The following is a 14,840-nucleotide window of genomic DNA, read 5'->3' as shown; positions in this document are numbered from 1 at the left end:
GTGGGCTGCGGGGAGACGCCGCCATCCAGCAGCCTGCTTCCTCCTAGGCACGCGCACGCGCTTCTTCCACCTTTAAAGGTGCCGCGGTGGGAATCCCACCCGCGGTTCCGAATGATGACATCATCGGGCCCTGTTACTTAAGGCAGGGCCCGCCACTCATTCCTTGCCTTGGCAACAGGTCTCCAAGTTTGTTGTGTGCTCATTGCTCGTCCTAGTTCATGACTTCGTTCTTGGTTCCAGTTCTTGAGTCCATTCCTGGTTCCTCCCTAGCCTTGCTTGGACTGTCTGCTGGCTTTGACCTCTGCTACGTTTGGACCACGCTCAGGACTGATAACTGGCTTTGACCCTCGCTTCGTTGGAACTATGCTCAGGACTGATTACTGACTTTGACCCTTGCATTGTTGGACTTCGCTCAGGACTGATTTCTGTCCTTGGCTCTCGCTCCACTGTACTCGACTAGCTTTGCCACCTGCCCTGACTCCAGCCTGTTCCCGACTTCATCTCTGGTATCTCCTTGGACTTGGCCTTGTCCTTTTCAGGCTCCGGCCTTCTGCTGCCCAGGCGTCACTTGTTCTTGTCTCTGGCCCATCCTTGGCGCCTGGGCCTCTGGATCCCTGCCTCGTCCAGGCCTGCTTTGGTCCCTCCGATACCTCTGCTGGTCCCTGGCTACCTGCTACAACATTCACTGGGAGTCATCTTACGGAGGCCCGCCTAAGACCAGCCGGCCCCAGCACACAAGGGCTCAACCTGCGGGGAATGTGGGCTGGTATTGGCGAAGCTCCAGTTGGCCTCCGTCTCCTAGTCTGCTCCACCTGCCGACAGTGGGGACCCGTGGGGCTTGCTGTACGGGTAGCGTCAACCCCACCTCAGGCCAAGGGTCCACCACCAGTGCAACAGAACTACCTTTTCCACACACTTAGCTAACAATAACCCTTGCTGTAGTCACACGATGTTAGGTTCCATATTAGGAGCTACCACCCAGGAAAAAGATCTAGGCATCATAGTGGATAATACATTGAAATCGTCGGCTCAGTGTGCTGCAGCAGTCAAAAAGCAAACAGAATGTTAGGAATTATTAGGAAGGGAATCGTTTATAAAACGGAAAATGTCATAATGCCTCTGTATCACTCCATGGTGAGACCTCACCTTGAGTACTGTGTACAGTTCTGGTCATCTCATCTCAAAAAAGATATAGTTGCACTGGAGAAGGTACAGAGAAGGGTGACCAAAATGATAAAGGAGATGGAACAGCTCCCCTATGAGGAAAGACTAAAGAGGTTAGGACTGTTCAGCTTGGAGAAGAGATGGCTGAGGGGGGATATTATAGAGGTCGTTAAAATCTTGAGAGGTCTTGTACGAGTAGATGTGAATCAATTATTTACACTTTTGGATAATAGGACTAGGGAACATTCCTTGAAGTTAGCAAGTAGCACATTTAAGACTAATCGGAGACTTTTTTTTCACTCAACGCACAATTAAGCTCTGGAATTTGTTGCCAGAGATTGTGGTTAGTGCAGTTAGTGTAGCTGGGTTTAAAAAAGGTTTGGATAAGTTCTTGGAGGAGAAGTCCATTAACTGCTTTTAATCAAGTTGACTTAGGGAATGGCCTCTGCTATTACTGGCATCAGTAGCATGGAATCTTCTTAGTGTTTGGGTAATTGCCAGGTACTTGTAGCCTGGTTTGGCCTCTGTTGGAAACAGGAAGCTGGGCTTGATGGACCTGTGGTCTGACCCAGCATGGCAATTTCTTATGTACTTATGTTCTTAAAGGCGGGCCTCAAAGTGGCTAGAGCTATAGCAAAGTTGTATCCTCTCACTGAGGATATCCTGCAGCTGCAGGTATTGCTGAAGGTGGATGCTTCGGTCTCGGTGGTCACTAAGAAGACGATCATTCGGATTGGGGGTTTGGCAGCATTAAAGGATGCGCAGGACCGTAAGTTAGAGATTCATCTGGAGAGAATTTTTTAAATCTCGGCGCTGAGCCTACGAGTGGCGATCTGTGGAAGTCTGATGCAGGGGGCCTATTTATGCTGGGTTCAGAAGTCTCAGGATTGTCTTCAGCAGATGCTGGTGTTAATAGCCAGGCAGCTCAGGTGGAGGCCGGGATCGCATATGTGGCTAATGTGTTTTTATTTATTTATTTATTTATTTATTTAAGGTTTTTTTATACCGGCATTCATGAAGCATTCACATCATGTCGGTTTACATAAAAACAGGGGTGCAATGAATACAACAATGAACATAAATAAATGTGATGAAGAGATGCAGTTTTTGACTTGATCTGGACTTTGGCCAGGAATATGGTTGCAGCAGTCATGGCGAGAAGTCTGCTATGGTTGTGAAATTGGTCAGCTGATATGCAGTCCAAGTCTCGGCTCTGAAATCTTCCCTTTAAAGGAAAATTGTTGTTGGGGGAGGACCTGAAACAATTGATGAAGGTTTTGGGGGACTCTAAAGGGAATAAGCTGCTGGAGGATAAGAAGACAGTCAGGAAATCTTTTCAGCCTCACTCTAGGTTTCAGGAGAAGCGGCGGTTTCATCCCAATAAGGGTTCTGCTCTGTCTTTGGGGTCCAGTAGGCAGCAATAGTTTTGAGACGCCCATAGACTTCCCAGAGAGAGCTCCGGCCAGGGGGCTGGCAGTGGTAAGGCTTCATAATAAAGCAAGGCTGGTCCACTCTCTCGAGATGATGATGGAAAGCTGTCTATCAAGTTTTACGAAGAGTGGACCAGGATTACCTCAGACCAATGGGTCCTAGAGGTAATAAGGGACGGCTCGCTTTTGAATTTTCTCTCCCCATCACGGAAGGTTTCGTGGTGTCTCATTGCGGTGCCTGAGGCAAGCAAGCAGCGATTCAGGACACGTTGTGTTACTTTTAGTTGCTGGCATAATGGTACTGGTGGCGGCCAGGGAGCGCGGTCGCGGGAGATACTCAATTTACTTTGTGGTGCCAAAAAAGGAAGGAACCTTTATTTTTTACTGTTTTATGTATTAACATTCCCATTTTATTGTTTTAGGTTTTAGGTATTTTAGAGTTACACAGTGGCTTATTTCAGATGAAAGGAGATGAAGTGAACAGGAGTTTTGATGTATTTTTAGGATTATGAAACATGGTTACTTGCTGCAATTTTTTAAGTTTTATATGTATTTTATTTGATTGTTTTTATTGTTTATAATGTATTTATTGCTGTGAACCGTTGTGATGGGATCCGAGTGATGGTATATAAGACCCAATAAATAAAAATAAAAATAAAATCCCATCCTCGATCTGCAAAGTTGAATGTGACACTGTGAGTTCCCCGTTTTCCATATGGAAATGTTGCAGACGGTGATAGTGGCAGTTCGTTGAGTGGAGTTTTTTTGTCCTCGCTGGACTTGACAGAAGCCTAGTTGCACATACCCATTCAGAAAGAACATCAAAAGTTTCTTTGTTTATGGTTCTGGGGCAACATTACCAGTTTCAGGCCCTTCCACTCGGTTTGGTGACTGTACCTTGCACATTCACAAAGGTGATGGTGGTGGTGACAGCGGTTCTCTGGAGGGAGGTGATCCTAGTTCATACATATCTGGTCAACTAGCTTTTCTGAGGGAAATAAGAGGAGTTATGCTGGCAGTCTGTGCGCACTGTGATGGATATGTTGCGGTCCTTGAGCTGGCTGGTGAATTTGGCGAAGAGTCATCTGAGCTCTATCCAGATGCTGGAATACTTGGGTGCAAACTTCGCTTCTCAGCTCAGCAGAGTGTTTCTCATCTCGGAGAGGATTCAGAAGTTACAATCCCAGGTGGTATGGATTTTGTGGATGCCACTGTTCAGGGCTTGGGATTATCTTTAGGTCCTGGGTTCAATGGCATCTATGTTGAATTTGGTGCCATGGACCTTTGCCCACATGCGCCCTCTACAGGGGGCATTGCTGTCACGTTAGAATCCATTGTCAGAGGAGTTTCATTGGCCTTTACTACTGCAAGGTACTTCCAGGTCCAGTCTCACATCATGGCTGTGTCGGTCCAATTTGGAGAAAGGGATGGGCCTGGAAGTTCTGGACTGGGTTTTAGGGACCACAGATGCCAACCTCAAGAGTTGAGGAGGGGGGGCGGGGGGTCTGGCAAGAACTGATGGTCGCCAGTAGATGTATCCTGGTCTATCAGTCTTTTGAGAGTGAGAGAGGTGTGCAGGGCGTTGGTGGAATTGATAAGAACATAAGAAAATGCCATACTGGATCAAACCAAGTGTCCATCAAGCCCAGCATCCTGTTTCCAACAGTGGCCAATCCAGGCCATAAGAACCTGGCAAGTGCCCAAAAACTAAGTCTATTCCATGTTACCGTTGCTAGTAATAGCAGTGGTTATTATCTAAGTCAACTTAATTAATAGCAGGTAATGGACTTCTTCTCCAAGAACTTATCCAATCCTTTTTTAAACACAGCTATACTAACTGCACTAACCACATCTTCTGGCAACAAATTCCAGAGTTTAATTGTGCGTTGAGTGAAAAAGAACTTTCTCCGATTAGTTTTAAATGTGCCACATGCTAACTTCATGGAGTGTCCCCTAGTCTTTCTATTATCCGAAAGAGTAAAAAACCGATTCACATCTACCCGTTCTAGACCTCTCATGATTTTAAACACCTCTATCATATTCCCCCCTCAGCCGTCTCTTCTCCAAGCTGAAAAGTCCTAACCTCTTTAGTCTTTCCTCATAGGGGAGCTGTTCCATTCCCTTTATCATTTTGGTCGCCCTTCTCTCAAGTTCGAGGTCAAATGGTCAGAGTGCTTTCAGACAATGAAACAACGGTGGCTTATATCAATCGGGAAGGGGAAACGAAGAGTTGTGCTATTGCCCAAGAAGACCAGGACCTTTTTGCCTGGGTGGAGTGACATTTGCAGGAGATAGCCGCTTCACATGTTGCGGGAATGGACAATGTGCAAGCGGAGTATCTCAGCAGGCAACAGTTGGACCTGGGATAATGGGAGCTGTCAAAGGAGACCTTTGGCCTTATCCAGTCTTGTTGGGGCAGTCTCCATCTGGATTTGATGGCATCAAGGAGCAATGCCAAGGCTGCCTTGGCATTGACGCTCTGGTTCTTCCATGGTTGACAGGGATCCTGCTGTTCATGTTCCCTCCGTGGCCATTAATATTGAGTGTTAAGGTGCATCGAGAGGCATCTGGGTCAGGTGGTACTGGTGGCGCTGGAATGACTATGTTGTCCGTGATTCACAGATCTATTTCAGCTCACAAACATGGGTCCCTGAGATTGGATCATTTGCAGGGGCTGTTAAGGCAAAGCCATATTTTCTCGATTGGGCGGATCACTTTTGTCTCGAGGCTTGGCTTTTGAGAGCAGGTGTTTGCAAGAAAAAGGATACTCTGAGCCCGTGATTTCCAAGGCCTTAGTTTACAATTCCTTGCAGGTTCAGGTGGCAGCCTTGGGGTAGACTCCAGGAAAAAGGTCGTTGGCCTCTCATTCAGATGTTGTGAGATTTTTGAAGGGGGGTCAAGCATTTGTGGCTGCTGATGTGCAGAATGTGTCCGGAGTGGAATTTAAGCTTGGTCTTGCGGGTATTTTGTGGGCCTCTGTTTGAGCCATTGAGGATGGCGTCGTTAAAGGATCTCATGCTGAAGATGGTATTTTTGGTGGCAATTTGTTTATTCAGAAGGTGGAAATTTGTTCGTCCAGAAAGATCTCAGAGCTGCAGACTTTGTCCTGTAGGGAACCGTTTCTGAAGATTTTGGATGAGGGGGTGTCTTTGCACATGGAACCCTCGTTCCTACCTAAGGTGGTATCTTCGTTTCACCTGAATTATACGGTGGAGCTCCTGCCTTTCCGAATTGATCTGCTGAGTCACCGGAGGCAAAAGAGCTCCATTTCTTGGATGTGCATTGGGTACTGTTGTGTTATCTAAGGGTCACCAACAGCTTTTGGTGGTCGGATCATTTCTTTGTATTGTTTAGAGGTGCCAGAAAAGGATGCAAGGCCTCCAAGGGCACAATAGTGCGTTGGCTGAAGGAAGCTATTGATTCGGCCTACCTTTGTAAGAGGAGAAGAATTCCAGAGGGGTTGTGTGCACACTCTACTAGAGTGCAGACAGCATCATGGGCTGAGAGTCAGTGTCGCCGCAGGAGATTTGTAGAGAGGTGATGTTGTCTTCTCTTCACACTTTATCTCTCCATTACTGTTTAGATGTTCAGGATCCAGGAGAGCCGACCTTTGGCGAAAGCTGTTGAGAAGAGGTCGTTCACGGGCCCGCCCAGTGTAGGGGTGCTTTGGTACATCCCACTTGTCTGGACTAATCTGGGATACGAACAGGAAAGAAAAATTGGTTCTTATCTGCTAATTTTCATTCTTGAAGTACCACAGATCAGTCCAGAGACCCAGCCTCTTAATTTTCTCAAGACCATTACGGCAAGTCTGTGTTTTGGCATGCTTGCTGGGAAGAACTGTCAGGATGTATGTATATAGAACCTAAAGAAGTTAGCCAGATTGTGGTTAGCCCTTTGGGTTGATTTCTGGTTTTTCTGTTTGGGGGACTCCAACCCTTGGGTTTGGTGTTCACCCTCATTTAGGGAGTTGTTGTGTTGTTGTTACTCTCTAGTTGGTTTGGGTACAGGTGAATTCTGAGGGACTGCAGATGGCACTCTCGGTTATGTAGCATTGCCTCAAAGTTTTAGTTCTTTCCCTCCATCTGCTGGTAGGGATGCAAAACCCCACTTGTCTGGACTGATCTATGGTACTTCAGGAATGAAAGTTAGCAGGTAAGAACCAATTTTCCTATTTTTCTTAGGGAATTAGGAACTCCCCACTAATGTTTGCCCGTCCCGGGTTTTATCCCTCACTCTACAGTGAACATAAGAACATAAGAACATGCCATACAGGGTCAGACCAAGGGTCCATCAAGCCCAGCATCCTGTTTCCAACAGTGGCCAATCCAGGCCATAAGAACCTGGCAAGTACCCAAAAACTAAGTCTATTCCATGTTACCGTTGCTAATGTTTTTGTTCCATGGAAACCGATGTGATGTATCTCCCAACGAATGTCGGTATACAAAAACTTTAAATAAATAAATAAATAAATAAATAATGGCAGTGGCTATTCTCTAAGTGAACTTAATGGCAGGTAATGGACTTTTCTTCCAAGAACTTATCCAATCCTTTTTTAAACACAACTATACTAACTGCACTAACCACATCCTCTGGCAACAAATTCCAGAGTTTAATTGTGTGTTGAGTAAAAAAGGGTATGACCCTAACATCCTCCTCAGTAAAGTCAGAAGCAAAGAATTCATTTAATTTTTCTGCTTTTTCCTTGTTTCCCATTATAATCACATAAAAACCCAATCGACTCCCTCACAGACTTTTTGTTTCAAATGTACTTGAAAATTGTTTTTACCTTTTTTATTGCACAGAATATATTTTGTCTGGGTCTCAGGGATGGTAATTCTATACAGCATGCACACCTCCTGCAAGTTTTTAACTGCTCGCATGCTTAGTTTGGCACACACCTTGCGGCGCTTCCTTCTGCAGCACTTACTCTTTGTGCACATAGCCCTTTTGAGTGCGAGCCATTCAGACGCACGCCTACCGCCGCAATGGCACCAGCAAACAGCCGTAAGAGTCTTCCCATTTGTATTGCATAGAGGATCCAGTGCTGAGGAGCCTCTATGCCCTGTCCCAGGTTTTACTTCTCGTGCCTCCACTGTTGAGTATCTGATATGCCCATTTCAAGCTTTACTGCTTGCTCTCCGACCATTAAGGCTTCCCTGTCACAGGTCTTCTGTTTTTGCCCTTGCTTCTGCTATGGGAGGTGGTTTCATGCAGCCACTACTCTCACCATGAGGAAATATTTCCAGAGTCTGTCCTTCCAGGAGGTTGATATTCAAAAGCTTTGTGTGGGTAATCTTTGGAGTTTCCCACATAAAAACCAAGATTTGAATATCTCCCCCCCCCCCCAACCCATTGACAGCATACATTTTGGGCACACACATTTATCTGGATAAAAGGAGGCATTCAGAGGCCAGCGAGTGCCTACTCTGAGCACTCTTCTGCTAAAGTTACGCATATAAGTCTGGTTGGAAAAATAGCAGTCCTAAAGTTATCTGAGTAAAGTTCTGCATGCAACTTTATCTGGGTATATTCAGCAGCAGACTTGCACGTGTCTGTCCCACTGAATATGTAAGAAAAGTTACGTGCATAACTTTACTCATTTGCCTGCACTCTGAATATCAATCTCCAGGGTTTTATCCCATCCCCATGTTCTAGAACTTCCTTTTTACTAAACAATTTTGATTTTTTGAAGTTCTGTTATCTCAGCTCCTGTTGCTCTTCTGCTCTGGGGTTGCATATAGCTAGGTCCATAGATTTGTGAAGCAGACTGCGTGCAGTAAGGAGGAATGGGGCAGGGTCTCTAAAGATTTTCTTGTCCTATGCTCCCTTCAATTCCAGGACGCTGGTCCTGAAGTTCAGCAGTTACCGTCAGGCTCGCTGGTGTGGTCAGCAGATTAGTGACCTGGCATACAAAGAGGGCAGTGACTTCATGAAGATGCATCGCAACGAGTCCTTTGCTCCTATAAGAGAGGAAACCCTTGCAAAATGGTGAGACCCTTGCAGTCCTGAATGCTTGCAGGTATTGAGGGACTGTGCTCATCCACAGCTCTGCCAATGTATCTCACTCCTTCCTTGCATATCCCCTCAATCGACTATTCCAATAGAGCCCTGTATGTGCATATGGCACGTGCACACAGCTCTGCCAATGTACCTCACTCCTGCCATGCACATCCCGCCAACCCACTATTCCAGTGCTGAGCCCTAAATGTGCACATGGTGCATGCATACACATTAACACACAGCTCTGCCAATGTACCTCACTCCTGCCATGCACATCCCGCCAACCCACTACTCCAGTGCTGAGCCCTAAATGTGCACATGGTGCATGCACACACATTAACACACAGCTCTGCCAATGTACCTCACTCCTGCCATGCACATCCCGCCAACCCACTATTCCAGTGCTGAGCCCTAAATGTGCACATGGTGCATGCACACACATTAACACACAGCTCTGCCAATGTACCTCAGTCCTGCCATGCACATCCCGCCAACCCACTACTCCAGTGCTGAGCCCTAAATGTGCACATGGTGCATGCACACACATTAACACACAGCTCTGCCAATGTACCTCACTCCTGCCATGCACATCCCGCCAACCCACTACTCCAGTGCTGAGCCCTAAATGTGCACATGGTGCATGCACACACATTAACACACAGCTCTGCCAATGTACCTCACTCCTGCCATGCACATCCCGCCAACCCACTACTCTAGTGCTGAGCCCTAAATGTGCACATGGTGCATGCACACACATTAACACACAGCTCTGCCAATGTACCTCACTCCTGCCATGCACATCCCGCCAACCCACTACTCCAGTGCTGAGCCCTAAATGTGCACATGGTGCATGCACACACATTAACACACAGCTCTGCCAATGTACCTCACTCCTGCCATGCACATCCCGCCAACCCACTACTCCAGTGCTGAGCCCTAAATGTGCACATGGTGCATGCACACACATTAACACACAGCTCTGCCAATGTACCTCACTCCTGCCATGCACATCCCGCCAACCCACTACTCCAGTGCTGAGCCCTAAATGTGCACATGGCGAGTGCACACAGCTCTGCCAGTATACCTCACTTTTGCTCTGCAGCCCGGGGGGAGGGGGGGGGGGGCCTGCATTCCAGGACTGAGACCTCCTACCCACATATCTCTGCCAACACAACTCACTCCTGTTTGCAGTACCCTCTGCTAATATAGCACTGAGTGAAGTACTCAAAGTCATGCACAGTGCACTTCAGTCTTGCTCTCTTTGCTAGTTTGTGATGGGAAAGTGTGTGTGCACTGCCTATGCTGTCTTTGGTCTGTGTGGGGCAATGTGTGTCTGTGGCTGTTTCCTAAGTGTATGTATGTATGTGCACTGTTGCTGCCTATACTATACCTATCCTCTTAAGTGTAAGGAGCTCTCTTTCTCCCCCTTAGGTTTGTGAATGGCTCTGGATATTTTGCCGCAGTGGCTGAAGCCCTGGTCCAAGCGAAAGAAGAGATTTTTATCACAGACTGGTGGTTAGTGTTGTCTCAGGTTTCAGTTTGCTGCTTCCCTGTATGAATCTTTACAGTTAAGTAGAATTTGCCCAAACCTCCTCTGATCCTTCAACCAAGCTGAGTCCAAGGCATCAGGCATACATTGAGCCAGTCCTGGTTTTACCCCCTTGGAGCTGCTGCTCAGGGACCCCTAGGACCAGAAGACTCGCAGAAGCACTGGGGTTAAACCCAGGACTGGCTCAGCCCGTCTCTGATGACCACCCCCCACCCCATCACTAAAATCTTTCACTGGGCTGCAGAATTGGCCCAAGGCGCACAGATCTTGATGCCAAGTGGCTCTCTGGGGATTTCCAGCTGTCAGGAATTCCAATGGAGGTTGGAATTGAGGAACCTCTGGTGTTCTCTAAAACCGTGGTTCCCAAACCTGTCCTGGAGGACCACCAGCCAGTTGGTTTTTCAGGATATCCACCATGAATATGCATGAAATAAATTTGCATGCACTGCCTCCATAGCACGCACGTTTTATCTCACGCGTATTCATTGTCAATATCCTGAAAACCTGACTGGAGGTTTGGAAATCTCTGCTCTAAAGCTGCCTTCTCGTGTAGCTGTGTAACCTCCACTTACTCTTTAACTTTCAGTTAACTTTCCCCAGACCTTTCATACTTGTTTAATGTGCCATAAACTTGTGTTTTTCCTTTTTTATTTCCCTGCTAAACCAGGCTGAGTCCAGAGGTTCATATGATTCGCCCAGCAAAGAGCGATGACTGGAGACTGGACATCCTACTGAAGAGAAAGGCTGTAAGTAACATCTGAGGAAAAATACCAGGACATGTAGGGGCCAATTTTGATGCAAACTCTGTGGATACTTTTATCTGTGGGTTTTGCACCAATTTTCAAAGGAAAAGTAACTCGCCCAAGGATGCATGGGTGAGGTACTTTTTTTTTTTTGACCAAAACGCAACTCGTGTAGGTTTAAAAATGCAAAATTATGAGTGGTGTTGCCTCCCTTTGTCTGACTTAATCCCAGGATGCCTCCACAAAAATGCAGATAAAGATATGCCCATTGTGGCAGAAGGCGCAGACTCGCACACAGGGTGATGCAGTTCCTATAATTCCAGGGTTATTTTACCCCTGATCCGTGGGGCGAACATGCACTGTAATGCACAGCAGATTAGCACAGGACAGAACATAAACACTGAACCCCTGAATCTGTGGCAAAGTCCTGATCTCCCTGCCAGCTGATAGGTCTATCCAGTACCGAGTGGTAGGAAGAGCTGCGTTAGTGCCCGGCGCACCCGCGGTTGCCGCACGCACAGTGCAGCTCACCTACCGCTCGATCCTGAACTATAATTTCATGCAAATGTAAACCGCGTCTAAGAAGGGTCCGTGAAGCGTTAGGCCCGCGCAACCCATTTTAATGGATAGAGCGCCTATACAGTATCCTGGGTGCACGGGCCTAACGCTTCACGCCACGCTGGTATCTGTCATTTCAAATGTCATTTGAAATGACAGATACCAGGAAGTCGGGACTGCCAGTCCCCCCTCCCCTCCTCCCGAAGCAGGGCGCGAAAAGCAGCCTTGCTCCGGGAGGAGGGGAGAAGGGACTGGCAGTACGAAGCGGCGAAGCGACTTACTTTTTGCACCCCCCTCCGGACATCAGACGACCTCTCCTGCCTCCAGCTGCTCACGAAGATGGACGCCTGCAAAAAGTAAGTCGCTTCGCCGCTTCACACTGTCAGTGTCTCTTCTTCCCTCCTCCCGGAGCAAGGCTGCTTTTCGCGCCCTGCTTCGGGAGGAGGGAAGAAGAGACACTGACAGTGTGAAGCGGCGAAGCAACTTACTTTTTGCAGCCCCCATCGGACCTCTCCTGCCTCCCGCTGCGCGACTTACTTTTTTTGCAGCCCTCCGGCCATCAGCAGGAACGGATCGTGGCTCCCCTGCCTCCCGGGGGAAGATGGACGCCTGCACGGGGGAAAGCGGCCCCTGTGCGTGCAATTGGCCGCTCAAGACGTGACGTCACAACGTTTGGCGTCACGGCATGTGACGTCACGTCTTGAGCGGCCAATTGCACGCACAGGGGCCGCTTTCCCCCGTGCAGGCGTCCATCTTCGCCGGGAGGCAGGGGAGCCACGATCCGTTCCTGCTGATGGCCGGAGGGCTGCAAAAAAAGTAAGTCGCGCAGCGGGAGGCAGGAGAGGTCTGATGGGGGCTGCAAAAAGTAAGTTGCTTCGCCGCTTCACACTGTCAGTGTCTCTTCTTCCCTCCTCCCGAAGCAGGGTGCGAAAAGCAGCCTTGCTCCGGGAGGAGGGAAGAAGGGGCTGGCAGTACGAAGCGGCGAAGCGACTTACTTTTTGCAGTGCAATTTAGAACGTTTTTTTCGCTTTTTTTTTTTGCTTCGGGAGGAGGGGAGAGGACTGGGGCTGCCCCGGAGACCGGCACCCATGATCGCGGCCGGGGCAGGTGAGCGGGGGCTGGGGGAAAGCTTGCCGCCTACCCTTACCCCTGCCTCTACCGCAGGGGTAAGGGTAGGCGGTAAGTTAGCAGGTTAAACGCGCGACAAAACAGCAGGGAAAGATAGCGATAGTCGGGGCGCGGGTTACGGGATGCTAGGGAATAGCTAATTCCCTGTACGTACAAGGATCAGTCCAGACTGTGGGTTATGCTCCCAGTCCAGCAGGTGGAGTCAGAAGCAAAAATTAGAGGGGGTTCTATATGACGTGTCCCCCTGTGCCTCAATCCTCAGTATCTTCTGACTCCAGCAGGTGTGAGCAGGGGACTGTACAGTCCCCAGCACAGGTTCTTTAGGTTTTAGGCCTTTTTCCTGTTTCTTTTGAGAGATTAAGAATATAAAAAAAAAAAAAAAAATTTAAGTAGTTATAGACTTTATTTCAGACTCTTGTCTGGTACTTGACAGGACTTTGTTTGACTTACTGTTTCTGTTCACTTTACCTTTTTTATTCTTCTCTCTTATTTGGGGTAAGTGTTTAAATTTTTATTTCAGAAACAGTGGTTTCCACCTCTTGCCCCTTCTGGTGGCACTGGAGGGCGGCGTTTTTAATGAAATTTTCCTGTCAGTTTTCGCCACCTCCCTCCCGGGTCCGTCGTGTTTCCTACCTGCAGCTCCGCGACGCGCCATTCCGCGGGGCTGCCGCCTTCTGGGAGGTCCTTTCCCCGGCAGTGCTTTGGTCGGTAGGAGGAGGGAGGGTGATTTAGCGTTTTTTCGCTAATCCCTAGTACCTTTTACAGGTCTCTGCCGCGCTGTCTGGTTCCTGCCTCCCCAAAGGAAGTGACTCCTCCCTCATGTCTCGGTCGTCGTCTTGTGCTTCCTGCGGGCGTTTAGTGAGCCGCCTCTCTGCCGAGGGGCTGTGCTCTAGCTGCAAACCTTCTGAAAAAGTTGGCACACCATCGGGGGAAGGCACAGGACTCCAAGTTGAAGACGGCACTTCTTGTCAGCGGCAAGCCCCGTTCCCGCTGAGCGCGGGAACGGCGGCCATTTTATTCTCTGAAGAGGAAACGGGCGCTTCTGATTGTGAGGAACGGGGGGACCCAGTTTCTCGACAAGCAGCCGTTTTGACACCCACGGTAAGCTCAGGTAATCAATCTTCGTTAGTGGAACCCCTGGGGGGACTGGCTCCAGGACTGCCAGGTTTTTCTCCGGAATTTGTTGTTTTAATGCATCGTGCTTTCTTACAGAGCTGCGGTCAGCCCTTGGGTGCGCCCTGGGGTCCTCCCCCTGTCAAGATTCCACGTTTGGATCCCTCATCAGGGGGACCTTCGGCACAGGGCGGGGACCACCTCATAGATTCTACTCCGATACCTCCCAAGCCTCCCGCGGGTCCACCACGGATCTCTCCTGTTATTCCACAGGGAGATGTGATTCAGGACCAATTGGGAGATGATCCTACTCTTTCAGTACAGGTTGAAGGTGATGATCCACGGGTACTTCGCATCTTCCAACTAGAGGAATTGGAGGGTCTTATTCCGCATATTCTCCAGGAAATGGACATTGACCCTCCCCCGGATCCAACACCTTCAGACCCTAAAATTAAGAAGGGAGACCCCCTCCTTGCGGGGCTTCGACCTATGGCAAAAGCTTTCCCTACACACCCCAGTTTTTTACAACTGATTTCTAGGGAATGGGATACTCCAGAGGCCTCCCTCAGGGTCAGCAGAGCTATGGAAAAATTATATCCTCTTCCGGGGGATTTTCTGGACCTCCTAAAAGTACCGGCAGTGGATTCTGCGGTCTCTGCGGTCACTAAAAGCACCACCATCCCTGTAACGGGCGGAACAGCCCTGAGGGATCTACAGGATAGGAAGTTGGAGGTTTTTCTGAAGAGAATTTTTGAGGTCTCGGCTCTCAGAGTGCGTGCGGCTATCTGCACTGCTCTTGCGCAGAGGGCTGGCTTACGTTGGATTCAACAACTACTCACCTCGCAGGATCTCCCTACTTCTGAAGCTCAACAGGCAGATAGGTTAGAGTCTGTGATAGCCTATGGTGCGGATGCACTTTATGACCTTCTTAGAGTTCTCTCTCGGTCAATGGTTGCAGCAGTTTCGGCCCGCCGTCTTCTCTGGCTCCGCAACTGGTCGGCGGATTCCTCCTCCAAGACACGTCTGGGTTCTTTGCCTTTTAAGGGAAAGTTCCTTTTTGGAGAGGATTTGGACCAGATAATCAAGTCCCTGAATGAGAATGCGGTGCATAAGCTTCCAGAGGACAGACCTCGTTCAGCTAGATCTTTTAGT

The 14,840-nt window shown here is 48.6% G+C and overlaps 1 protein-coding gene across 3 annotated transcripts in view; it reads left to right on the top strand.

Annotated features, from left to right (window-relative positions):
• PLD2 (phospholipase D2) overlaps positions 1 to 14,840 on the top strand; it is a 444,278-nt gene that overhangs the window by 234,437 nt on the left and 195,001 nt on the right. For all 3 annotated transcript variants that reach the window (XM_029581771.1, XM_029581768.1, XM_029581769.1), the window contains exons 10-12: positions 8,436 to 8,585; positions 10,029 to 10,112; positions 10,814 to 10,892. In XM_029581771.1, the coding sequence (XP_029437631.1) occupies positions 8,436 to 8,585; positions 10,029 to 10,112; positions 10,814 to 10,892 (313 nt within the window). The remainder of the gene's footprint in view (positions 1 to 8,435; positions 8,586 to 10,028; positions 10,113 to 10,813; positions 10,893 to 14,840) is intronic.

Source organism: Rhinatrema bivittatum, chromosome 16, assembly GCF_901001135.1.
Source record: "Rhinatrema bivittatum chromosome 16, aRhiBiv1.1, whole genome shotgun sequence".
Lineage (NCBI taxonomy): Eukaryota > Metazoa > Chordata > Amphibia > Gymnophiona > Rhinatrematidae > Rhinatrema > Rhinatrema bivittatum.
Note: the sequence above shows the minus strand (reverse complement) of the source record. Positions and strands in the feature narration are given on the sequence as shown.